A 27,645-nucleotide genomic window follows, 5' to 3' on the forward strand; every position below is an offset into this window, starting at 1 on the left:
GTTAATTAAGGAGGAAATTAGGAATCAATGTGAAGAGTAGTAAGAGTTATATAGAATATGCATTTTGTGGGGTTGGTTGTCGCATAAATTAACTTGACGTTGTCGATCTTAATTATAGCTTAATATTCGATGAACATTTTTTAATTTATTAGTTTACTATATATTTACAAGTAAGCTAAGGCCTTGAGTAATACCAACCACGACTCCCAGAAGGAGCCACTAAAATATATCTCCCGTGACAAGCAGCTGGAAGAGCCAACAAAACAAATTCAAAGAAAGAGAGAGCTGATCAGCTCGACCATTTGTTTTTTTTTTTTCCCTTTGAAAATCAACAAAGAAAGCGTTTTACGGGGACCCTTTCTCATTATCTCGAAAAAAGAAATGCATGTATCCTCTAATGGTGTGGAAATTAGGATCAGAATGGAATGGCCTTTTTACGTCTCGAATCTACAGCACTCTCTGAGTTATCCTTCATAGTTTGATAAAAGAAAAAAGAAGGGGAAGAATTGAAGGGGAAGAATTAAAACCAAGAAAGGGTCGCATTCTGTTTGAAATGATCGATCAAATAGAGTTCTGCTTCCATTAGTGTATCTGCAGACACAGCAGTACGGTTCCGTGTCTTCCTTTTGCTGTGCTATATGCGAACGAAAGTATTAACAGCACAGTCCATTCCAGTTTGAATTATATCAACACCAGCAATACTTCTCGTACGTAGATACTATAATTTTAATTAAAAAATAAAAAAACACGACATCAATTATTAACTAGAGATCTAATCAGTTTCGGACAGGTCTCCCCGTAATCTCTGTAATCGTACCTCTCTTATCCCAAGCTTTCCTAGCATGAGTAGCTGTTCTACACAATTGCTGGGGCCTGTGGTTGGTTTTCTGTAGTTAGAAGAGTTTCCGAGCCCCCTTTTTCAAGATTAAATTGCAGTATGTATGTTCTGCTTCCAGTTAGGAATATATCCATACATGAAGTCGTGAAAGTCTCCTTTTCCTCTTGTCACTTCACCTCTTTCACAATAAATGTTTGAATCCATTATATATAAATTAGAAAAAAGAAAAGAAAAGAAAAATATCATGGATACGAAATTAGCATGTTATTCGACAGGATCAGTACTTAAAGATATGTTTTGGAGGGGGGGTCCTTAGTTTAATATTGAAAATACCAAATTTCCCGTAATTGAACACATTGAACTCCAAAAGTTGTGGTGGTGATGCAGCCAACAACCCTCTTGATATATTGTTTTAGGGTTTCTGAGTTTTGAAGGCTTAGTTGAAGGAGTAGAATAATTCCGAATCGAGGATTAGGCCAACGAAGCAATGCGGCAACAAATCTTAAAGTAGTAGGAACTCTACCCATATAGAGACAGCTTGAGAATTAAATAAAAATCATGACCAACGACTCCCTCTGGTGGCCATGATCGATCGATCATATCTAATCGATCTTTTGTGCCTATCTCATTTGAGATTCCTTTTATGTTAAAAAACGTGATCAACGTCATGACAAGCTGACACTTAAACTATAAATTACATCACGTTCTTCCAATATCGTCTATCGGATATTTTTTTTCTTTTTTCTTTTTAATTCGAGAGGTACTTGTCTGCATATACGCTTTAGCCACCCTAGCTAAAGGCCCCCTCCCAATTTTATTTTATTTTATATATATATATATATAAAATATATATATATATATATATATATATATATATATATATAAAAAGTGACTTTTGATGAATTATATATATACATTTCAATAGAGGTAATTATTTTTTATTTGATTTGGTATTTATCTAAAAAATAATTAAATTAATTTTTTTTTAAGAAAAATTAAAACTGAACCGAAACCGATTCAAACTAATTGGTTTCGATATAGTTATTTTAGAGCAAAAATCAAAACCCAACCGATTGCCTCGGTTTTTTCTGGTTTGACTTGGTTTTTTCGGTTTGGTTCGGTTATGGACTTGGGTTTGGTTTTTGGTTTCGGGCTTATAAAACCAAAACCGAACCGGTCGGTTTTTTTAAATATTCTAATCGGTTTTTTTTCACGGATCAGTTTTTTCAGTTTTTTTTTCCTGTTTTTTCGGTTTTTTTGCTCACTTCTACATTTCAAATTTAAACCCTTAAATAGATTATGAGTTTTTCTAACAAATGCCCAAATTACTTGTTAAGGTTCATTAGTTACATTTTGGAATTGAAATATTTGAATCTTCTTAGTTTCGATTGAGATTTATGCATTAAACATCTATTAGAATTGAATAAAAACACGAAAGGATATGTTAAATATATTATAGATATCATCCACACACCAATTTTTTTTTTCATATAATCCTGAACTCTAATTTGTTAATATTTTCAATTTAAGAATATTTTTCATGAATAATGCTGTATAAATGTAATAATAAGACTGGATATTAAAAGGGGTGATTATAATTATACATATTGTAGGGTAGAGATAATACATGGCGGATTGGAAATAACACTAGAAAAATCTCAAATTTTTTATTAAATTTATTGATGACAATTTAACCTAATTGACCAAGGGAGTGTTTCATGATGTTAAGGTTCAATTATTAATACTTTTGTTTCTAATAAGAAAATAGGAATGTCATTAGATTCTAACTATTTAGTTAATTGTCAGGCGTCACAATGAAGCTTTTCAAGAACATACATTAATTAAGAAATAATAAATATTGAGACGTACATAAATAAATAAATAAAAGAAAAGAAAAGGAGGCTACATAGAGACCATATATATATATATATATGATTTTTCAACATATCTGTGGTTTCTCCTTGATCCAACCACACATTTATCGACAAGTGGGAGATGTTTCATTATTGCAATAAGGCTACACTAACATGCTTGCTCGAGGGAAAATTTTCTAGGATTCGAAAACGAGTGGCTACACTTTTCAAGTAACGATGATAACTCTATCTATATCTTTATTCAATTATACAAATTAAAGATGATAATTTCTTAACAATCATTGAATATTTAGGGATGTTCCGGAGTTTGATAGCTATTATTTCTTAAAATATTTTTTTATTTGAAATTGTATTAAAATAATATTTTAAAAAATTATTTTTGATATCAATACATTAAAAGAATCTAAAAATATAAAAAAAATTAATTTAAAATAAAATAATAAAAAAATAATTATTTAAAAAAATATTTTATAAAACATAAAAACAAATAAATTCTTAATATCCACGAAACATGGTTAAAAAATTATAATGATGAAGAAAAAAATGGGAAAAAACGAAAGTTACATTAAATTCTATTAGTTATTTGGTCACCTACAGTGGTGACCGATAGATAAGCTTAGATATAAGATTAAATAAAAAAAAATAAAAAAAAATCTTTAGAAGAAGATTCACCAAGAGATCTCAGAATTGAGTTTCAATTCTTTCTTGGTAATATTTGGGGTACGATTTATTTATTTATAGAAATGTTCTTAGTTGTAACTCAGCACGAATATATATTAAGTTGACTCTCTTTTATTTTTTATTTCAAAAGATATATTCGAATTTGAAATAGTAATGTGAATGCTCGTTGGGTTATAATTTATAAGATGATTTATCGTTCTTTTAATTTTAGACACATCATTGATTTTAAAATAAATAAACAATAACATATGCTCCTTGTTTATATATATATATATATATATATATATATATATATATATATATACAATTTTAGAAAAGAAAAAAGAAAAAAAAAACATTTCACACCCTTAATTTCAACCGGAAACCGGATAAAACAGGTTAACCAAGACCAGTCTCTCAATATAAGTATGGCCACGGGAAGTAGAGACCAGTACTTGCACAGAGCACTCTCTAGCTAGCTACCACACCCAGTGTGAAAAAAACACAGAGCAATTTCCACCGTTTAATCTTTGATCAGACAACAAAATATGCCGATCAGAAACATCGCCGTAGGCCACTACCATGAGGCAACTCAGCCCGATGCCTTGAGGGCAGCCTTGGCTGAGTTCATCTCCACCCTTATTTTTGTCTTTGCCGGTGAAGGGTCCGGCATGGCCTTCGCCAAACTTACGGACGGTGCTGCCAACACACCCGCTGGACTTATCGCTGCAGCTATCGCCCATGCTTTCGCTCTTTTCGTTGCTGTGTCTGTCGGTGCCAACATCTCCGGTGGCCATGTCAACCCTGCTGTTACTTTCGGAGCTTTTATTGGTGGCAACATCACCCTCTTGCGTGGCATCCTTTACTGGATCGCTCAGCTCCTGGGCTCCACTGTCGCTTGCTTGCTTCTCAAGTTCACCACTGGTGGCCTGGTAAGTCTAGACAACCCTCTGTCCTTGCCCTTTTTTTTATTTGGTGAAATCAGTTTTCAAGCTCGTTGTTTCAGTTAAGATGAAGGTGTAACTAAATTTTGGGTTTTGACATGGCACAACGCAGGAAACCTCTGCTTTCGCTCTGTCCTCTGGGGTTGGTGTCTGGAACGCTTTCGTTCTCGAGATCGTGATGACCTTCGGGCTTGTATACACAGTGTATGCCACAGCTGTTGATCCAAAGAAGGGTAACTTGGGGATCATAGCTCCAATTGCAATTGGTTTCATTGTTGGTGCTAACATTTTAGCTGGAGGTGCATTTGATGGAGCCTCAATGAACCCAGCTGTGTCATTCGGCCCTGCTTTGGTGAGCTGGACCTGGACCAACCACTGGGTCTACTGGGCAGGACCTTTGATTGGCGGTGGACTTGCCGGGCTCATTTATGAGTTCTTCTTCATTGGCTTCGGCAACCACGAGCAGTTGCCGACCGCTGACTACTAAAAAACAAGTGGATGGCTATATGTGCATGGGATGGTTTTAATTTCAGTGCCGCGGCTTTTTCTTTCCTTCTCTGTATTTATTTCTTAATTACGAGGGTATTTAATTTTCCTGTCTTTCATCTGTGATCGTTTCATCTTTCCCATCATCATCATCATCAGACCACGGTGTGATTTGTGTATTCGATCTTCTCCAGTTGTAAGATTTTATTTCCAGTCATCTTTCTTTCTCCCCTTATCAATTTTCTCGGCCTTCCTTTTTTTAGAAAAGAAAACCTTCGGTGACCGGTCATAAAGCCTGTAAGAAAAAAGGATTCACGTGGCTTAAAAGGTTTCTCATATAAATAACACGCGGCGTTTTGTATCTTTCGTGTGCCAAAATATAAGATAATGTTATTTTCTTCCATGCTAAATGAAGAGGTGCCGAAACAAAATTAAATAAAATGGAAAAGGGCATCTGCTTTTTAATAAAAGAGAGGTTATTAATTAAAAGTAGTTAAATCCATGATTTTTTTTAATTTATTTCTTTATTATAAAGGCAGCTTACCTTAAATAGCAAAGAAGCAATGATTAAGTCATCGTATCATTCCCTTTTCTCTTTCTAATGTGCACTCATGCTAAGTTTTGCATGGAGGGTGTTTGATTATGTCTGTCTTGATTTTAAAAGTAATTTTAGTTTGTAAATAAATTAAAAAAATATTTATTAAAAAAATTACTTTTAATATATATTTAAATTTTTAAAAACTCTGCAGAATCGCTTTCCAGAACGGACACTAAAATTCCATGTGCATTGCAAAAGTGCAAACTTGATCGAACAGCTGTTTCCAACTTCGACAACCAGAAGATATTAAAACAAGGATAACTTCTACAATAAAAAAGCTAGAACAATAATAAATTTGAGTGATCTTTTAAAAATTCGAAAACATTGGAGGAATTTCTTCAAATTTAAGTGAATATTGTAAAAAAAGTCCCTTTTTTTCCATCCAAAAGAGTCTTCAATATTTTCGGATCATTCCTTTTTAATATTAACTCTATTTTATATATATTTTTTTAAAAGATTATAATATTTTAAGAAGACCATTGCAATTTATGAGATCCATAGCTGGGTACACTCATCGGAACAAGCAGTGCTGGAACCCCATCCCGGCTCACCTAATGATTCCTTTTCCTCTTGATATAGACGGAAGCAGCAGAACACGTGAAGCTTTGGGACCGTTTTCAGACCACGCCTCGATTACTTTTTACTCCGGACCCAACTCTCTGTTCTGTCCTTTCCACTCTTTTTTGCTATTTGTTGGGATTCATTATCCGGTGGGAGGCTGATCAGAGGGCAGCCAACCGCACTGCTTTCTCACAATTCATCCCATCACTTGATGATTTCTGGTCATGTTCTCCAAATCCTTTCCTACCTAACCTCGTGATTATTTCATCTTTTAGCACCGCTGCATGCTACTCGTGAAAGGGAATTAAGCAATTAAATGTGGCTCGAGTCCCTTGTCCACAGCTACACTACAGGAGCAGCATGTGCCAGGTTTACCCTCTTTTCTTGAACGGCAACAGTGCCGGTGGTTGGTCAGAAAAAGCTTTGCACGGTCTCATCAGCGATGATGCTCGTGCTTGAGTGATATTTCAAATTTGCAATCTCATCCTCGGAATTAATTACAGAATTTCCGGACGAGAGCATCCAAGGAGACTGTGGAGGGAAGGAAGGGGAAATAAGCTTGGCCGCATGTTCCATGTCATTGTCACTGTCTTTGAAGCGGATCATCAAAGTGGATTCATAGGACCCACCAATTGATACACCATATGGCAGTTCCGAATGAATGCTCTTTTATTTACAAAGAGATGAAGATACTTTTTTCGGAGTTCTGTTGAAATTACTTTTTAAAATGTTAACTTTTTAAAGTGTTGAAGTGATTTTTTTTTTGTCTAAAATTATATTAAAATAATATATTTTTTAAAATATATTTTTTAAAATAAACACATAAAAATACAAAAAAAAATATTTTTTTTTCAAAATCTTTATCCAACCACAATCCTTGACACTCTTGATTCAGTGAATTTCACCCAAGGATCGGACGGACAGTGACTTTCATTGTCTTTCACATGGGGCGGTGATCTCTATGGAAATAAGGACAAAAGGCTTTGAAGGTGAACGCTTACTCGAACGTTCATCGTTAGCGTTTTGGACTGGTTTGAAAAATACTTTTTAAAATATATTTGATATGAAAAAAAAATAATTTAAAAATAAAGATTGGTAGTTAATTTAGAAGTGTGGTTGTGGTTATTTTTTATAATATTTTTTATTTAGAAATATATTAAAATAATATTTTTATTTATTTTTAAAAAATTATTTTTAAAATTAGCGTAGCGCATCAAAATGATCTAAAAATACTAAAAAAAATTTAATTTAAAATAAAAAAATTTAAATTTTTTTAAAAGTACTTTTGAAATGCAAAAATAAATAAGACATAATAATTTCTAGTTTTAGAAAATATTAATGGGTCCTGGATGACAACAATTTATTATTTCCTTTTAATATTTTTAAAGGATAGTATGATTATTCAACAATTTCGGTTTTTAGAAAATAAAAAATCATTTGCTTTCAAAGTTTTATGTAAAAAAAGGAATGAAATGCAAACACAATCTGTAGCAACAAGTAAAAGCCTCTCAAGACTTTAAAAATATCAACCCAATATATAACTTTAAAATGCCATTTAATAAAAAACCTCAAAACTAATAAAAATAATTCTAAAATAGCATAACAATTAAATACTGATTTGTTTTTAGGTGAATAGTATAATGAATAATAAATAAATAGTGATTTGTTTCTAAATGAATGAAGTATAAATAGTAAAGCACTCCCTTCTCTTATTTTTAAAAATTGTTAATTGTTAATTTATGGGAAAAGATATTTAATTTACGTTCAAACAAGACGTAAAGTCTTCCAATAACTGGAACTATAATGATAAAATAATAATAATAGGGTTTCAAGTAATAAATTATCAAAGTAAGTTATATGAAATAAATTATACAATTGCAAAATAGAATTGTAAATAAAGATAATATAAATAAATAAAAATCATATTAAAATTATGTGCAGAGGAACATGCATACCAAAAAATTATAACGAGGGGAGCTATCATTAAATACTATTCTAAGACCAAAAAAATCACTTCTCTCGTACAAATTCAGTATGTAAACTGATCTCAATAGTCAGGTTTTAATAAGAAAACTCTAATTAAGCAATATATATATATATATATATATATAAACAAAAACAAACCTAGCACTATAAACCCATCCTTATTGATGATAAGTGAGATGGTCAGAGTGTGGTTCAATTGCTTTTTAAAGTGTTTTTCATATTGAAATGCATCAAAATGATATATTTTTTATTTTATTTTAAATTATTTTTTAGATCAACACATCAAAACAATCTAAAATATAAAAAAAATAAATTAATTTTTAACAAAAAATAAAATTTTGATTTTTTTAAAAACACCGGTTGACCCGTGTTTCCAAATGCTCTCTGCTCCGTTTGTTTGCTGGAAAGTAGTTTCCTTTTGAAAAGTGAATTCTGGAAAAGTGAATTATTTTTCGATGTTTGGTAGTGTAATGAAAAATAAGCTGGAAAACACTTTCCAGTGTTTGGTTATGTCATGGAAAATGAGATGAAAAATAACTTATTAATGTTTTATTTTTTGAAGTTTATTAAAATAATGAGGAACAAATCTTATAAATTAAAAAGTTGAATGAGAATGAAATTGAAATAAAATATAATTTCATAAATTATCTCAAATAAAATAAATAGTAATCAAAATAATAGAGATCAAATTTAAAAAATAAAAAATTAAAAGATAAAGAAATTAAAATAATAATAATTAACATTTCATAAATTATTTCAAAAAAAATAAGTAACAATCAAAAGAATGAGGACCAAATTTGATAGATAAAAAATTTCAATTAAAAAATGATAAGGGAAAAGCAAATAACAATTATAAAAATGAGGACCAAAATTAATATAAAAATTAAATTCTAAAGGATAAAATTGAAAAACAAATATTCAAAAAAAATATATAACAATCAAAAGTTTGAGGACCAAATTTGATATAATCAGCAAATAATATAACATTTCTAAATTTTTCACAGCTTCCGGAAAGTGTTTCCCGTCCAAAATAAAAGGAAAACACTTTTCTGGAAACAAAGCCAAATTTTCCTTTGACTGGAAAGTGTTTTTCGTTGACCGAAAAGTATTTTTCGTTGACCAACTTTTCTAACGGCAAACAAACACATGAAAGTTTGGAAAGTGATTTTTCGGAAACCACTTTTCAAAAAACAAACATACCCTAAATATAATTGCAATGTTGGATGCTTCTGAAGATAACAACAAATAAAGTTGTTAAAATCACGAGTAAATATATGTTTATAATGTAAAATTATATAAGAATTAAAAAATAATAAAATCAAAATAAAATTATTTAAAATTATGTAAAATCAATAAAATATTTCGCTATGAATTTTATTATCTTACAATAATTTTTAATTTTTATCAGTCTCGTTTTATAACCTTGTGTTCAATCATTAACAATTTAATAACAGATTTCGAATTGGAATGAGGATGGTGAGAATAATAAGTGCATAAAATGCAACAAAAAGGTTAGAGAGATGTTGACAAGTTTCAGTTTGTTTGTGGTACTACACATGGCTACCTTACAAGTTTTCGAACCCCATTGTAATTAATAAACACTGCTTTCTAATTTTTAAAAAGAAAAAAAAATTATACCTAAGACATGACAGGCTACTCTAATTAAGGAAACACAGGAAGCCTCTCTCCAATCATATACTCCTCACACAACCACCCTTAGCCATGAACAATATATAGTCCTAGCCAAAATCCCAAAACAAAATTAACCTTACGATGTTGTTAAAAAAATCAAGATTTATAAAAATAAAATTATTTAGTGTTTGGGATAATAGCTTATTTATATGTTAAATATTTAAATATCATTTCAATCTAAAAAACTCCAAATCTACTAAACGGTCTTGAATACCTACCAAAAAAAAAAAAACAATTCTAATTAGAGAAACTTTAAGATCTTCTGATAGTAAAGTTAGTATCTTATAAAATATCAAGGTTATAGAGAGTTTAAGATCGTGAACCCGAACCTTTTATCATGAAACTCTCATGGTGTATTTATAGTCCATAAAAGGAGGGCTTGCAAGATAATTGTCCTAATAACATTGAATGAGAGATAAATATATCTTACCTGATAAGAATATAGGGGGTTCATGAAGGATTTTAAACACCTAAAAAAGCTTAAGGAGATTTAGAATTTAAAACGTCAAATATAGCTAAGTTTATAAAGGCTTAATTCTTCCTTGATGTTTAGACTCATGGGAGGTCGGTCACTTCCCTAGACATGCAATGAGAGGATGGTAATTATCTTGGACCTGGTTTGCTGCCACGTCCAAACGACTTGGGTCTGACAGATGTACCAAACCTATGCTATCTTGGGTTTGGCACACTGCCATGCCCAAGCGTTTTGGACTTGGCTGACAGTCAAGTACAAGAATATCAGGTCTAGCATACGTGTCATACCCACACCACTTTTGACTTGACAAATTGCCAAGTCTAAGCGTATTATGTTTGGCATGCGTGTCAAACCTACGCCACCATACTAGGCATATTGCCAAGGCTAAATGCCTTGGACTTGGTTAATTGACAAGTTTAAATGCATTGGGTTTGACATGCATGTCAGATCCATGCCCACTTAGCGAAGTCCAAGTGTATTGTGTTTGGCAGGCATGCTAGACGCACGCTACCTTGAACTTGGTGCATTGCTAAGTCCAAATATTAGATGTATTGTGTCTGATATTTGTGTCAAACTCGTACGTTTATACATTTATAAAAATAAATAAATAAAATTAACTCATCACCTTTCCATCAGAATTTAAAACAAGGCATCTTTCAAAAAATAAAATAAAAACGTTCATTTATTTTCATATAATATGCTATCATCCAATTTAACTACACGTTATTGAATGAACATTGTTCCTCTGTGGTTAGCCCACTATATATCCTCCTCCTCGCTAACAGTGTCTCTCTTTTTTTCCTGATTCAGGCATATGGCATTAATGACCAAACAAAGAATGCCTATCAACTTTGGTTCTGAGCATCATTTAGCATTATCCATCCACTACGGACATCTTTCTCAATTGTTTTTTTTTTTCATTTGTTTTTAGTATATTTTATGAACTTCTATTATAAAACTTGTACGATATAGAAGAAGATAACAAAATTTATCCAAAAAAATATCTTAAGTGATGTAGGTTATTATGCCATTGAAGCATTCAAGATTTTGCATAATCAACACCCAAAAATCTACAGATTTTTAACATCCGCTCTTATTTTTTATGCAAACTTGCTAGCTATACCTTCGACTTGGTTCTTATACATTATTTCAAGATTAACTTTGTGCATCAATTTTCTAGTAGATTGTACAAGGGTAAGGCTTCATACTTATACCCATAGTTTTGAAACCCGGCCCGACCCGGCGGGTCGACCTATGACCCGGGGCTGGAACCTAGTAAAGTTGAAGAAAAAATAGGGGAAGAAAAAACCCGGTGTGACCCGGTCAAAAACCCGATTGCAACCCGTTGACTTTTGTTTTTTTTTTTACTAAAACGATGTCGTTTTGATTAAAAAAAATTAATTCGGACAACCGGATCAAAACTTGGAACCCGGGTCTCGAATCGAGCTAGCCATCAGGCCAAATCTAAAAACTATGCTTATACCGTTTAAAATTCTATCTAGGTTTAATTAATTATACAATATCTATTATTTGTGAGAACAAAGTCACTGTATTTTAGTTAAATAATTTTTTAAATTTTTTGTAGTGATTATTATGACACCACTTATAAACCGTTTTTTGTTTTGTTTTTGAAAAAAAAGAAAGAAAAAAATGGAGCGTACTTTCATAATCTTTATCACCCAATGGACCATACGGTTGAATAGCCCAAAGTTGGAAGCCGAGTGAGCCCAGAACTACAAGCCATGCCACCACCAAAATTCACATGCGTGAAAACACCCCCCTTGTGCTAAAAGACGTTTTGGACAAGATCCATTCACGTGTTGACACGTGCATGCAGAGAGGGCTGCGTCCTAGGGAAGTAACACGGAAGAAATCTCATCTTGAAAAAGATATTTTGTCATTTTCCACAGCTAATGCCCTCTCACTCATCTCAACTCTTGCTTGTCAGTTAACTTATGCCCGTTTCTCTTTTGAAAAATTGCCTTTTTCAGAATTTTTCTTTTATAAAAAAAAAATTTTAAAATAAAAATTATTTTTTGATGTTTGATAATATAATAAAAAATAAATTAAAAAATATTTTTTATTGTTTGAGTATATTAAATTGAAAAATAATTTTTTTTAAAAGTTTTGAAGGAGAATGAAATTGAAAAAAATATTAAATTTCATAAATTATTTTAAATAAAATAAATAATAATAAATAATCTTAAATATTTTTAAAATAACAGATGAAAAATATGTTTTATTAATGAATTTAATAGTAAATAAACATTAAAATATTAAAAAATAGCTTCTAAAATAATTAACTCTCAAGTCCTGAGTCCTGATGACAAGCCCGTTGTTGTTGTTGTTGAACTTGGGCTCCAACCTCAGCTTTCGGCCAACCCTTTGGGCCATGTATTTTTTAATTAAAATTATATTAAAATAATTATTTTAATTTTTAATATAAATACATTAAAAAAATTTAAAAATATCTAAGAATATTTTTTAATTAAAAATATATTAAAATAATATTTTCATTTTGATATAAATATATCAAAAACATCAAAAAATATATAAGAAATGTTAATTTGAAAAGCTTGTTATAACAGGAAAAAACATCTAAAATAATTCCAGTCCACAATAATACGACGCCGTTTACTGGCATGGCGTCATGAAAGTAAAAAAGTGATCTCGCTCTTAAGTAATAATTGTGCAGTTTAATTAGATTTCGGGGTGGCCGACAGACGCTGTCGTGTCGTGTCGCTTCATCATAATCCGAAATGGGTTAGTCTATTGATTAATGTGTAATTTTCTCCTGGAAACGTTGGCCTGATATTTTTTCTTTGGTGACTGCCTTTTACCTGTAGGTTTCCCTTCGTCATTCCTCCTGTGCAGGGGAGGGGCAGGGGTGGTGGTGTTCTTTTGAGTTTTGCGTTGCCTTCCTTTTTGGGCTAGATCAACACTCCACCCCCATTGGAAAGAAAAGCTTATTCTTTTCTTGGTCTGTCTTTTCTGTCAGCTGGTTCAGGATTGTTGCTTTTATAATTATATTAATGTAACTGTTACTATGATGAATTACAGTCAGTTCTTTGAGGGAAGTTGAGGGTTTTTTTAATATAAAAAATTTCAGGTAATCAAACTGGAGCTCAGGATGTCAAGTTTTCCTGGTGAACACAAGTCTCCAGTGGATCTGGGATATGGGAATTTCGGGTATGCTTCCATTTTATATATAAAGAAAGCTTTTTACACTTGTTTATTCCCCCCCCCCCCGACCCTTTCTCTTGGTTCTGGTTTTGTTTTTGAATTGAAAATTTTCTTCTTTTTGTTTGATAAATAAAAATAAAACAAAGGTGCACCCACTATAGAAGAAGATGTAAGATAAGAGCACCCTGTTGCGACGAGATATTCGATTGCAGGCATTGTCATAATGAATCAAAGGTTCTATCCTTTTTTTTTTTTTTGTAAAAAGAAATGCTTTTTAAAGCTCCCAATCAATATAATGTTTTTTATGAATAGAATTCTATGGAAGTTAATCCCATTGATCGTCATGACATTCCTCGTCACGAATTAAAAAGGGTCAGTTGCTGTATCTCTCACTTCTGTTTAGCTTTTTTGTTTTGTGCAATCAAATAAGGCATAAAGGTAGAACGTTTGCTGGTGTATTATCTGTTCAATATTTTTAAAATGAAAATAAGTTTTAACGTAATTAGGAAATAAAATGCAGGTGCCTTTTTATGATCATTGTTTCGTAAGTATACTTTTCTGGGGCCAAGGCCGACATTGATATCATCTCATACAATTGCTTTCTTTTCTGCTTTTAAAATGATGTTTTAATGTTTCATTTCACACACAAAAAAAATAAAAAATCATGGAATTGTGGGTACCATTAAAAGATCCAAACACGTGTTTTTATGGTTAAGGTTCAGCATCTTATCTTTTATTTCTCTATCTGCTCATAGGCATATTATATGATGCTTCAGTTCTTCCTATTTGTTGATTTTTTTTTTCAATTTGCTAAAAGGAAAAAGAAGTACTGATTTAGTTTTTGCTATATGATTATTGTGTTGCAGGTCATATGTTCTTTGTGTGACACAGAACAAGAAGTGAGTCTCTGACTGACAAACTGATGGGAGTGACAATAATATGAAGATTTATCAATGGGTTTTGATTTTTCTTGAATATCTTGCCAGGTTCAACAACAATGCTTTCATTGTGGGGTGTGCATGGGGAAGTACTTTTGCTCCAAATGCAAGTTCTTCGATGACGATGTATGCCTCTTACTTCAAACTCTCAAGTAAATATTTTAGCTGTAATCCTGCTTAACAAACGAACTGTTTGTTTTGCTAGATTTCAAAGCAGCAGTACCATTGCAATGAATGTGGCATCTGCAGGTTTGTCCTTCACACAGTTACTTGTTTTACCATGCACTATCTCATTACCTGGACATTTCTGTTTTTTCCACTTGTAGTGTGATTAAATGTTGTTTTGGTATTGCAGAACTGGAGGAAAGGAGAATTTCTTTCACTGTAATAGATGCGGTAAGACATCAACGTGTCAGGAATGCTTTCCATCAATTTTTTTTTTTAAATTATCTCTTTTATTTAAAATTGTTTTCTTGAATTGCTTTTGTATCTGTAATCCATAAGTTATTCAAATGTTAGTTGAATTTTTTCCTTGAACCAAAGTGGAAAAGCTTTAACTTTGATTATTTATTAACTTAAGTTCAAGAAATGAAGGGAATATCTAAAGAGAGGAATTTAAAGTAGCATGGTTGAGATTCATTAAAAAAAGAAAAAAAGTTGCATGGTTGATGAAAATATCTATATAATTGAAAGCGTTTTGCCAAAAAAATCTTTTTCATTTTGACAATTACTCAAAATCATGCTGAAATTACAAAGAAACTCTATGTACTTGAGAAATTCCTTTGTCGGCTCTTCTTCATTTACTTGTCTGTTGAGTGGCATTGTTTCTATTTTAGGATGCTGCTATTCAACATTATTGAAGGATTCACACAATTGCGTGGAAAGAGCAATGCACCATAATTGCCCTGTTTGCTTTGAGGTAAACGTGCATACCGAAAGAGAAATGCAAAAAATTATCATGATGCAAACCCTGATTTATCTACATCTGATTTGCTAACTTATTTGATTTTCTTTGCGCAGTTTCTCTTTGAGACCACGAAAGACATTATTGTCTTGCCTTGTGGGCACACCATTCATTTGGAATGTGTTAAAGAGATGCAGCAGCATTTTCAGTAAGTTTTTGGTAATTATAGGGTGGTGTTCATTTTTGTTCTAGTTATTGCCAACTGTAGGACTGTAGTCTTTATATTTGGGATGGTGTGGCAGGTATGCCTGCCCTCTTTGCTCAAAATCATATTGTGACATGTCTCGTGTGTGGAAAAAACTTGATCAACAGGTATACCTACACTATATTATGATATGATTTTACCTAATGAAGTAGTGGTTTATTAACTTCCCAATTTGTTTTCTAAATCACATTCAGGTAGCGTTGACTCCCATGCCTCAAATGTTGAATAAGATGGTATGTATGAGAAAATGATATGTGTTTGTACTAATTAACAATTGTCGGTGTATAATTCTTTGAATATTCTGGTTTAGGTTTGGATTCTTTGTAATGACTGTGGGGAAACATCTGAAGTAAACTTCCATATTGTAGCACACAAGTGCCTAAAATGCAATTCATACAATACGAAGCAGACACGTGTAGGACCTCCCCCCTGCTCTTCAAGTATCGAAGAGATAAAGAGATGACCAGCTTCTCATTAATGTCTGTAATTAAAGACGACTCGAGTAATTAAAATGGTAAATGGAGTGGGGATGTTTTGCTTGAGGCCATGCAGGAAGGGGTATTATTCTCTTATTCACTAAAATGTCTGTACTTTTACCAGTTGTGATGCTGAGCTAATTAATAATGTTTTTAAAGGATCCATAGGTGTATATTAATTGTTAAATTAAAAATTAGGCTGCCATTCAGCGGGCAACATGTTCACTTCCAAATGATGGTTCAATTAAACTGAATATTAGAATTGATTTTTAATGCATTGCAGTAACCCTCACCAATCGAATTCTCTTATTTCCCCTAGAAGGATCCTCCTGGCTGTGGCTGGTTTTCTATTGCATTTTGTTGAACTACCTCGCATATTTACCATTCATAAAATTGTAGTGCAATGACAGTCGCTGTTGGTTGTGTCTTTGTGAGGGAGCTATTACATTTCATATATACATATTTGGTTTCTGCTGAAGTCAGTAAAAATTTCGGATTTGATTTGTGCTTCCACTACTGATTCTTGGGACAAAGCGTTTGGGCTGGTCGTTCCACACTCTTGCAAAAACAAATCCCTTATCAAGGTAGAAAATCACCTTCATGTTTAAGAAGAAATAGTGCATGTAAGAGGGAATAATGCATGTAGAAGGGGACAGCATATTGGAGAGAGAATGAGAACAAAGAGGTGTAGGAGAGTGTATATTGTGATTTTGGAGTGTTGTGTTGTTTTGTGGTCTTGTATTTTGTTTGTTTACCTGGGAATCTGAGACATTTACTTATCTTGATCACATGAAATTACTGCTCATAACATGGAGCTGCAGCAGTGGGATTAATCATCGGAGAATAATTACTTTACTGGGCTGGAAAGTAACCTGTAAAATTAGTTGGTTGTTGTGTCTTGCTGTGCCATTGATGATGAGAATTAGTTGGTTGTTGTGTCTTGCTGTGCCATTGATGATGAGAATGGTTGATGTTTTCGAGAAAAGTTGGCATGACGAGGCGTACACTGTATCTACTGTTGATGGTAGTAATTGAAATGAAAACTAGGTGTTGCCCTGTCCTTTAGAAAGCTGTAATAATGCATTCATGCATTGTGGTGTGCTAACATTATGTTCCTTGTGAGTTTACTCGGGATTTTATGGAGGCCAAATCTATATTTGAGGCTCTCATAAGCCTTATGCGAATGCATGTGGAGGTCACTACCTAGGAATAATACTGAGGTGCAGTGTCTAACGAGTAATCAAACTATATTCTACTAAATATCTAAAAAAGAGAGGAGATTATAATGCTCAAACTTAGAGGATGGAGTAGATGTTCTCGAGATCAAAAAGGTTGTTTAAGGTGAAGTTGTATGAAAATCTAAGTATGTGCAAGTGTATAATTTTAACATAATATATAAGATATATATATATATATACCTCTTACTATTATAATTAATCAAGTATTAAGCAATTGTCATAAGAATAGTTGGATGCCATCATGAAGAAAATGTATTATAATATAGGCAAATACTTTGGATTTTTTATGTGGGTTGACAACACAAAAATTTATGTAATATTTATATGGTTAGAATAGGTACCCTTTCTTTACCTAATTCTTGAACTACTATATTCTAATGGACTCCTAGTCTTTAATAATCATTTATATATTTCATTCAAAATAAATATAATAATAAAAGGTATTAAATTAAAATATGATGTGACATATGAACCTCTTCCAATATTTTTTTTTGTATTTTCTTACTCAAACCATATGACACTATATAAAAAATGATAATTATTTTATATAGTCCAAAAATAACTAACAAGTAGAAACACTTATATCTGATAAAAAAAAAAGCAACATATGAATCATAGTGATCATATTTTATAACAAAGTATTTTCTTTCATGCATTACAATAAATTGCATCCTTAAATAAATATTTAGTGAGCAAATAAACTACACTTTCAATAATACATTTAGATCTAACTTTATATATCCTAATGGGTATAACAAAATATTTTATGCGCACAACATATTATATTAATATCTAAAAATAACATAAAAATATATAAACAATCAATTAAAAAAAATAAAGCCAAATGTCAAATGGGTTAGCTAGACTCACATGATCAATATAATGTTTTATCAATAGTGTTTTGGTCATGAGAACCACAACCATTAGCTTAGTGCTAATATGCTAAATAATCACTTTATGTTTCTTCATTTTCTCTCTTAGAATGAGGAGGTTGTTGTTGTGCATGTTTTGGCTCATACTCTTATTATTTTTAGAGAAGAAAAAAACAGTTAAATTATCACAATATATCTTTGCTAGCTTTTGTATAGATTCAATTAACTTTAGACCAGAAATTAGATTCCTTAACTAGATAGCATGTGTCATTGCTTCATAGCATGAAAAGAATGTTGCTTCTATAGAAAACGAAGCAATAATAATTTGTTTAGTACTTCTATAAGAAATAACTCCTTCAACAAGAACAAAAATGTATCCTAAAATAGATTTTTTGTGTGTGTGGAATAAAATCTAAGTATAAATAACCAATCTTCTTAAGATGATTATCATGTTTGTCAATTAGGATTAAATGAGTATGTAACCCTTGATTTGTTATAGGTACTTTATGATTTGTTATAGGTACTTTATGATTTTCCTAGCATATTTCTAATATTCCATTCATGGGTTGCTTTAAAACCTTCCAACATTCACACTACAAATACTAAGTTAGGTCTAGTTTATATCTATGCATACATCAAACTGTTTACTATAGAAGTATATGAAATGTTACTAATATGTTTCTTGTCAAATATATTCTTTGGACATTGATTCTGATTGAATTTGTCTCATTTGATAATGAGTGTTACTAAGGATGCAAAATTTGACATTCTAAACCATTTTAAAAATTTTCAATTTAGATTTTAAGAGACAGTTTAATATTCTTTGAGATCTATCTCTATAGATCTTTATACTAATAACATAAGAGGCTTTACCTAAATCCTAGCATCGCCTTAATGATTGAACATTCACCTGCATAACCTTGATTCATTCTCATTGCTTTCATAATCATACTCCTATAACGATTACTATTATTATCTACAACTTCATTCACTTTACTAGAATTAAAAGTTGACTTAACCATCCTTTTTTTCATGGTCTCATAAGAAATATATATTTCTCCACGTACAAACTAATATAAATTTTTTTCCATGAACTCTTTTTGTAAAAGATGCATTGTAATAACATTTGGATTGAATTTTTTTTTATTTTTATACCTCTTATATAGACATCTAATACCGCCTCCGTTAATATTTTTTATATTAGATAGTGCGTAATTAATAAAATCCTTAACCCCATTACAATAATCCGTCATGTGCAACCCTTTGGGTAAACTCGATACATCCAAAAACAATCATCCATTACTTATATAAAACCTATATAAAATATTGATGACAACATGTGTTAATTAATAATATGAACTAAACAAATTATCAGTACCCAACTAATTAGTTATCATTGGTTTAACTCAAACTTGTTCAATTTATTTTAACAATGCCTTTAAATCATTATCAATTTTCTCCAAAAATTCAAACTCCAAATTTACTGAAATTTTCATCTTAACAATAAAATTGATTAAATGTGAAATATACCTATTAATAAACCATTATTTATTTCATTATAAAACACTTAAGTTATAAAATTAAACTCAATTTCATCAAATGATAAATAAACATAATTTTTCAAAATCTCAAATAAACCTTCACATGTACAAATCATACATTCATACAACAAGTTTCTATAGGGAAAAACTATAAAATAAGTAAACACACAAACAAACTATATATACTACATAAAAACACCAAAATTTAACATTTTAAAAATATGTAATTTTGCTTACTTGATGTGGTGATTGAACCAGAACATATATACAGACAGACTGAGTGTTGGGGTGATTGGTTTTCTAATGATGGAGGCTTGATTGGTGACAAAATGAGAGGGGCAAGGGTGGTGCGTGTTGTTTTATGTAGAATAAAAAGAAAGAATAAGAAGAAATGAGGGAGGGGGAGAGGAGGTTTGTCTGTAAAGTTATAACTTAAATAATTACCGATGGATTCATTGATGAATATTAGCTATAATTATATTTTATCTATAATTTAATCTATAATACTAACATGTTATATTTTCTTTTTTGTTCATTCTTTGATTTTAATTGTATATTTTTTAGTATTTGCTGATGTAATATTTTTTTTTGATAAATACCGAGAAAAACAACAAAATTATTTTTTATTGGTAAATGTAACTATAATTTATTAATAATATTGATTACATCAATATTTCTATTTGTATTCTGAATGTTATGGTGGTGGTGCTTGTTCCGCGGTTGAATGAGTCAAATATAATGCTTTATATTACTTTTTGGCATCATAGAGAAAACCAGGGTGCTTCAACAAGAAACCATCATTTATGACAACATGTCATTTTGTGAACTTGACGGCTTCCCATTCATTCGGAGATCCTTGAAGATTTATGGATCGGTTTTTATTTAGAGTCCCAAATAGAGGCATGTTGATCGTCTAAAAGGGTGGTGATTATTTGCAACTTCCAATATGATGAATGATCGAAGGCATACATGCATGCATATTGTAAAATTTCAATATATTAGCCACACGAACACGAGGAAGAACCTTTCCTACAGGATAGTCTTGGTTTAAATCTAACTTATGTTTAAGAATATGGTAATAGTTGTTTTTTAAAGTACTTTTTATTTTAAAACACATCAAAATAATATTTTTTTTATTTTTTAAAATTTATTTTTGATATTAACATATCAAAATATTCTAAAAACATCAAAAAATATTAATTTAAAATAAAAAAAATTAAATTTTTTCAAAAACACTTTTAAAATATAATACCAAATACACACTTGGCTGCAACCTTTCAGCAAAAAGTTGAAAGTTTTTGTCAATGCAAAAGTTAATTTGCCTAATGATGTCCCCGACTTTAAGAGAAAAAAAGAAAAAGAAGTAACTTAACAAAGTAAAATAACTAGCTAGTAGTGGTTTATAACTCCCAGTGAAATGCCTTAATTTCTTCTTCTTTATTATTTTCCTTTTTTTAAATGTCTCAATTTATCAATTCATCACGACGAATGTTTAGTTTGGCATTATCAGGGGTGATTATATTTTTATTCAGTTTGATTTTTACTTAAAAAAGTAATTAAATTGATTTTTTAAAAAAATCTGAAACCCAACCGATTGGTTTTGGTTCGGTTTCGGTTCTGTTCGGTTATTTTATATTAAAAACAAAAAACTATATTGTTTTCTGGGTTTTTTTTTTTAATTTCTAATGGGTTTGGTTTCGGTTTGACTCGGTTTTTTTTTCTGATTTGGCTCGGTTTTTTTATTAATTTCAGTTCGCTTCGGTTTTTCAGTTTCAAACTTATGAAACCAAAACCGAACCGGTTGGTTTTTTAAATATTCTAATCGGTTTAATCGGTTTTTTTTCATGGTTCGGTTTTTTTAGTTATTTTTTTTTCTGATTTTCTCGGTTTTTTTGCTTACCCCTAGACATTATCGAGTTCTACAGCAATCGATAAATTACCAAATACTAAAAATTTAATTGAATATATAAATGCAAAACACTGGCATAACCCTACTTCTCATAAGTACATCCCATTTCAAAAAATGGGGGCAAATCATAAACTCTTGGGATGTTGTTAATTAGTTGTATGTATCCTTCGGGCTGCGTCCATGGAAATGGATCTCTCTTTGATTCAATGGCTGCAATGGTCTTGCATTTTTCTCTGCATACTGCAAGACAATAACAAAGGTTAGGTACCCTTGAAGCTGTATGCGCTTCTACCAACATTCATAAATATATAGCACAAATTATGATCCATCACTTAGTTTTACTAATTCTGGCTACTTACATCATGGACAGCCACTCGAAGCGCTCTAACTTGGTCCTTTGAAATTGTCCTTATCTGAGTTCAGTTCAAACACTTTTAAGGAACTCGTTTTAGCCCAGAAAAACAAACACAAGCTGGTCCGAGGATTTTGAAGTCAGCGAGGGAGGGAGGGAGGGAGGGAGGAGGGGTTACCTTTTTGTTTATGGTCCAAATAACACCTTGCTTGCAAGGAGGGGTGGTGAGGGAGCCCATGTATCTGTAATATTTCTTGCCACCAAACTTGATCTCCCTGGGATCAACTATCCCAATGTTCCTTTCCATTTTTTGATCAGTCATAGACACTATATCATTGAGCAACTGATGAAGAAAACAAGAATAGATTAACCATACCTCAGCACTTGAATCGGAGAAATATTAATTACTGATGTAATAAAAAGAATTAATCTTCAAGTTATACATGCAGTACTTGAAATTCAAGCTTCTATATAATAAGCTAAAATTATTTCACGTATTTCCTTCTGTTACCTTGGAGAGGAAAGCATCAGGTTTACCAGTCTTGTAAAGATATCCAATAACAGCGATCTTCTGCTCTGGGGTTGTGTGAAGCATGTGTAGCTCCATGTCATAACTAACAGAGAAAATAATTCGAATGTTATTTGGATTTTTTTATTTCTTTTCAAAACATGTGTAATCTTATTACTTACTATCTCAGAGATATAACTGACCTTCTTCCATTGATGGTATGCTCGGAAGGTGAGTGCCAGTGGCATTGTTGGAGAAAGTATCTGGCGCCATTGATCTGTATTGATCCCGCTTTATCAAATCCTTCCCATTGAACCTGGTTCCATATTGAAATCTATTTAGTGGGCTAATCTCTACAAGATGAGTTTAATTTTTTTCATCAGAGATCAGTCGAAGCCAGGGCATTTCAGTCGCCGGGGAATTTGGCTAAGACTAGTCGTTGATTAATGACATGAGGTGCACTGATGAAAAGCTTGAATTTTATCACCTTGGAAGGAAAAAAAGAGCATAATAATATCCTTACCATAATGTCATGGCCTCGATTCTTCAGGGTTGCATTAAAAGGTCTGTAATTCCTCTTTATGTTTTCTGTCTTTTGGACCATTTTCACTCTACGATCTGACATGTCAATGGGAGATTGCAAACTTCCGGTTTTGCAATCTGCCCATTCTGTCTTAATGTCTCCCCAATGTGCTGGCCCCTTCTCGCTCCCTTCAGTGTAATCAAACTCCCTCTCATCCTCTGCAGCACATAATTATATATCTATACATGCATCAAATATTGCATATCTAAGCTATAACCCGCTACTTAAATCTCACCACTGAAAATACCAAAATGCAATGGAATATAAATGATCATAAACTAATAAAATAACAGAAAAAGTTCAAGAAAATGCATGTATTACCAACTTCTTGAGCTGTGACTGATAACGGTGAGAATACAAGCACAAAAATGAGACTACAAGAACAGAGCACGTATGTCCTTTGTTGCTTCATGCTTCGAGGACTGGACAACCAAGATAAAGGGCTGCAAAATGGAAGATTTGCTGGTGAAAGAAAACTAAAGCTTCTTTGTTATTCCAGATGGTAATTTGATGCAAGAGGGAGTACGTGGGAGGTTTAATATATAAAGAAGGTCTCTCTCTTGAAGGAAAGAAAAGAAAAAAAAAAAAAAAACAAAACAACGACCTGCATGGAAGCTTCTTTTCGTTATTTAATCCGGCTGATCAGAAATGTTCCCTACGATACATAGATTTCTTGGATCCTGATGTGAATACTCTGAAAATTAAAGGACACATTTTTGGAAGGAAAGTCACAGGATACTTTTTTATACCTTTGCTTGGAACCCAGAAATTAAAGGTCTTAATCAAATTAAAGCTGACATTATTGTTAAATAATAATTAAAAAAACATGATCGCCTAAAAGAACCCTTCAGCTGTACCGCGTCAACTCTTTTTTGTCCTTTTTGTCCATGAAGAGAGCAATTACGTACAGCAAGGTTTGACCTTTGAAGTTTATGAATTTGTGGGAAGATTTGATTCGTTTATTTGTTTTTCATTCATTTTCTTCCCACCTAACCCTCTTAAGATTCGATAGGATGGGGAATTAATACTTCAAGGAACTCCTTTTATTTGCAAGGAACTCTAAGAGAACAGACACAAGCACAATCACTCGAAAATATTTTTGAGGTTAACTGATATCGCTATTCCTGTTCCCAAACAAACTTGGTACCTTTCATGAGCTCAAGAACATTTCATCAAAATCTCTGAGTTTTGCCCGCATACATAGTTCCCCACAATAATTTGGAAAGCCCTTTAATTTTCCTTTGTAGGCCTAGAAAACTAATCTTGCAGTAGCTTAGCTGGAATCAAAATACAGTAAGGAATTCACCAAACACGTTTTCTAAGAAACATTACTAAAAATATCTAGCCACATAGTTTAATGATTCATTCACTAAAAAATATAAACTAATAAGATATATGATTAATTTCAATCAATTCAGGTTAACTTGTCAAACCTATGATTCGGAGTTATGAAACTAAGATAACTTCATAAAAAACAAATTAAAACAAATTATAACGTTTAATTCTCAATCAATCTATTATTAAAGTATGAATTAGAAAATATAATTTTAAATATAAAAACATATTTTAGACTTGCCATCTCTTGCTTCTTCTTCTTTTTCACAGTAAAATAATCCATGAACAAAGCAAGAAGCAATCCCAGTCCTTTCACCTTCATTTTAAAATGATATAGAACCTCTTTTGCATAACATAATTAATAATCATCACTTGGATATCAAGCATTAATTATTTATATTTTTACTTTCTTAATTTATAGTTTTCTATATATCTAGTTAAAATCACTTCCAATCAACATAAAAATACTGTGAAATTGCATTCTTTTTATTTTAAATCCCAAAATTGTAATAAGTTAATTAATCTGAACATGCATTTAGTAGCAACAATGCTAATAAAATTGGAATAAGTTGATATTAATAGTTAACTTTCAAGATAATTAATAGGGAAACGAGAGTATAAATGTCTGAAATTGGATACAAATGACATTAAGGGAGAAATATTAAATTAAAATTATTACTCTCACTTGACTGGTTTTTCTAAATTCCTTAGCAAAACTCTATATTTTTTTATTAAAAAAAATCCCCTTTCACTGACACTTTTAGACTATTATTTTTATTTGAGATTAAAGATTAAAGATTAAGTGTTAATTAATTAAAATCTTGTCTGGGTACCTTCAGCTTTGTAGCTCAAAACACCTAAAGCCCCATCGCTTTAAAAGCTTGGATCGCTGCCCTCAATGCTACATATTCTAGAGGTTTGTATACTCTTCACTTGTTATCAACATCTCCAGGAGCAATTTTTTTTTTTAAAAAAAGAAATTAATATTTCTGACCAACTTGTATGCACCAGATTAAATTTTTAATTATTCATTCACTGAAAAATACTGTGAAAATTTTTCTAAGAAACATTACTAAAAATATCTAGCCACATAGTTTAATGATTCATTCACTGAAAAATATAAACTAATAAGATATATGATTAATTTCAATCAAACTATTCAACTAGCATTAAAATTAATTTTACAAGATAAACTATAAATTTAAAATAAAAATATATAGCAACCTTCTAAAAATTAAACAAAAAGAAAAAAAAACCATAACATACTAAAAAGATAAAAAATTCTAGTTAGAAACTCTTCCTTTGTTATTTCATAAAATAAAAAACTCTTTCTTCATCTCTTATTTTATAATTAATTTTAAAAGTTAAAAAAAATAAAGAATTAATAAGAATTAATTTCCACTATTATCAACTATTGATTAATCACCATAAATCAATAATTAAATATAAAAAAACCAAAAGTATTTTTAGCCGAAAAACCAAGGATTTTTTTAGATTAATTTCTCATTCACCTATATAATTTATTTATTTAAAATAAATTTCCAACACTATCTCCAAAGTTTTGATTAACTAACTTCTGATGCGAGCTTAATAGAAAGTCCACAGATATTGCTAAGCTTTCCACCCTCTCTCCCCTTCTTTAAGTAGCCATGCATGTATGTATCTTCTTCCTAAGCATAAAAAATTAACCACTTGCAAAAGCTAATTAAAAATTAGAGTAAGAAAATACCCCAACCACCCTGAAGTCCATTATATTTTTTTTTTCTTAATGTCTCTACTTGTGATGGTTGCCTTGACTTTCGATGAATACAAAGATAGATGTTGGTTACTGAAAATAACTCTTAACAACAATTTTGATGTCGTGGGTTTGAGATGGTAGGTAATTTTTAAAAATATAAGAGTATATGTCAAGAATAAATTATGTGTAAATAAATTATGTGGATGGTTTTTTTCAAGATCATAACTTTTAATTCAATTATTTAATCAAATTTAACTATTTGATCAAGTTTAAATTTATAAAAGAAGTTTTAGAGGTTATTTTCACTATATTGACTCTATTAGGCGCTAGATGGACTGTCGAATCATGATATGTCAAAAATCTCATCTCAAGGCCCTGATTTGGGTAAAAAAAAAATTATTATTATTATTATGTATTATTTTGGATTTTATGATTATTTTTTTTGTATTTCCAGATTTTTATTTTATTTTTTAGTTGAGATAGGGTTTTTAATCCAATAAAAACTTCATCAGTATTATTAAATAGAAATAGAGTTGCAAATTTAAAATTTATATATATACAACCTTTTTTGCTCATCGAATTTTCATGTTCTACGTTTGTTTGTTATCTTTAGCTCCGGACATCATTAAAAAATCTATTGGGTAATCAGATGCCCTGCGAAGGAGTACAGAAGTTCGGCAGATAGCAACGGTGAACCTGATATAAATAATCATCACAAAATTCCAAGTTAATACTTTGGTGGTTATACAAATTATAATAAAAATGGACCATCGGAAACCCCTGAGATGGCCATAACCTTGCTAGCTAGGGGCTGATCTTGTGCTTTTTTTTGCCCCCAGGAGGAAGGAACAACTTGTATGATATGTTTAGATGATAAGTTTGATATCATGTAATAGGAACACTTTTTTATTATTAAAAAAGAAAAAAAAATGCTATTTTATTATTAAATAGGCCCTAAATATTAATTTAGGGATAAATGGGTAACGGGTGACATGCATGATTTATTACATTAATTAATTTCCTTTTTTTTACTTGGCTTTAGTTTCAAAGGAATCAAATTCTATTATTAATTAAATATCAACTAATATCCTCAATTGAATATTTGTATGATTGAGATAACCATCTGAGGTGCAAAATAAATAAATAAAAGGAAAAGCAAACATACAACATAAGCAACCATAAACAAGCTCAATAGGGCGACCGATAATCCATAATCATCGCCGTAAAGTCAATAACGCAACAAAGGAATCTTTAGCACGATAAAAAAATAACAAACCAAAGGGAACATGACAGCTCTAGCTCCTTGTATTTAAATAGATTCAAATCGAAATGGGAAAAAAAAATTAAAAAAAAATTAGAAGGGGCTAAGTTACCGTGCAAGAGTGCATTTTGTGAAACCTAGTGATCCCTTTGTGTTTTGAGCAAGGAAACTGAAGCCAGAACATGTGGAATCAAGAAGATTGCATAGATTCGAACCCTGTGGTTGCTCATATGATGGCCACTGGAGGCTTACATGGTCGTTAACTTCAGGGCCCGTGAGATTAGTCGAGGTGCGCGCAAGCTGGCCCGGACACCCACGTTAAACTAAAAAAAAAAAAAGATTGCATAGATGCACCGAGGCTTGTGGCCCAGCGGCAGAGGTAAGGTTTCCTTATCTCTGTCACCTGGGTTCGAGCCTCAACGTGCACG

General features: G+C 31.4%; 3 protein-coding genes across 6 annotated transcripts; 2 read left to right on the forward strand and 1 right to left on the reverse strand.

Annotated features, from left to right (window-relative positions):
- The first annotated feature begins 3,733 nt into the window (after window positions 1–3,733).
- LOC18100128 (aquaporin TIP1-1) lies at window positions 3,734–5,019 on the forward strand. Its single transcript, XM_006381316.3, has 2 exons — window positions 3,734–4,304; window positions 4,429–5,019. The coding sequence occupies exons 1-2, from the start codon at window positions 3,921–3,923 to the stop codon at window positions 4,801–4,803; spliced, it is 759 nt and encodes a 252-aa protein (XP_006381378.1). The 5' UTR covers window positions 3,734–3,920; the 3' UTR covers window positions 4,804–5,019.
- Window positions 5,020–12,808: 7,789 nt separating this feature from the next.
- LOC127905460 (E3 ubiquitin-protein ligase RZFP34-like) lies at window positions 12,809–16,153 on the forward strand. 4 transcript variants are annotated; one of them, XM_052453789.1, is made up of 14 exons: window positions 12,809–12,877; window positions 12,961–13,094; window positions 13,224–13,303; window positions 13,444–13,531; window positions 13,610–13,669; window positions 14,164–14,196; window positions 14,284–14,361; window positions 14,441–14,484; window positions 14,591–14,631; window positions 15,072–15,154; window positions 15,256–15,347; window positions 15,442–15,511; window positions 15,599–15,637; window positions 15,715–16,153. In XM_052453789.1, the coding sequence occupies exons 3-14, from the start codon at window positions 13,245–13,247 to the stop codon at window positions 15,865–15,867; spliced, it is 840 nt and encodes a 279-aa protein (XP_052309749.1). In that variant the 5' UTR covers window positions 12,809–12,877; window positions 12,961–13,094; window positions 13,224–13,244; the 3' UTR covers window positions 15,868–16,153. The 4 variants fall into 4 exon arrangements, with proteins under 4 accessions (XP_052309749.1, XP_052309750.1, XP_052309748.1 ...); XM_052453790.1 differs by lacking the exon at window positions 12,809–12,877 and having other exon boundaries at window positions 12,889–13,148; XM_052453788.1 differs by lacking the exon at window positions 12,809–12,877 and having other exon boundaries at window positions 12,889–13,094.
- A 5,314-nt stretch (window positions 16,154–21,467) lies between these two features.
- On the reverse strand, window positions 21,468–23,423 carry LOC18100131 (alpha carbonic anhydrase 7). Its single transcript, XM_052453792.1, has 7 exons — window positions 23,205–23,423; window positions 22,824–23,041; window positions 22,504–22,616; window positions 22,304–22,406; window positions 21,971–22,135; window positions 21,800–21,853; window positions 21,468–21,680 (listed from the first exon to the last, which is right to left on the reverse strand). The coding sequence occupies exons 1-7, from the start codon at window positions 23,293–23,295 to the stop codon at window positions 21,591–21,593; spliced, it is 834 nt and encodes a 277-aa protein (XP_052309752.1). The 5' UTR covers window positions 23,296–23,423; the 3' UTR covers window positions 21,468–21,590.
- Between the last annotated feature and the right edge of the window lie 4,222 nt (window positions 23,424–27,645).

Source organism: Populus trichocarpa, chromosome 6, assembly GCF_000002775.5.
Source record: "Populus trichocarpa isolate Nisqually-1 chromosome 6, P.trichocarpa_v4.1, whole genome shotgun sequence".
Taxonomy (NCBI): Eukaryota; Viridiplantae; Streptophyta; class Magnoliopsida; order Malpighiales; family Salicaceae; genus Populus; species Populus trichocarpa.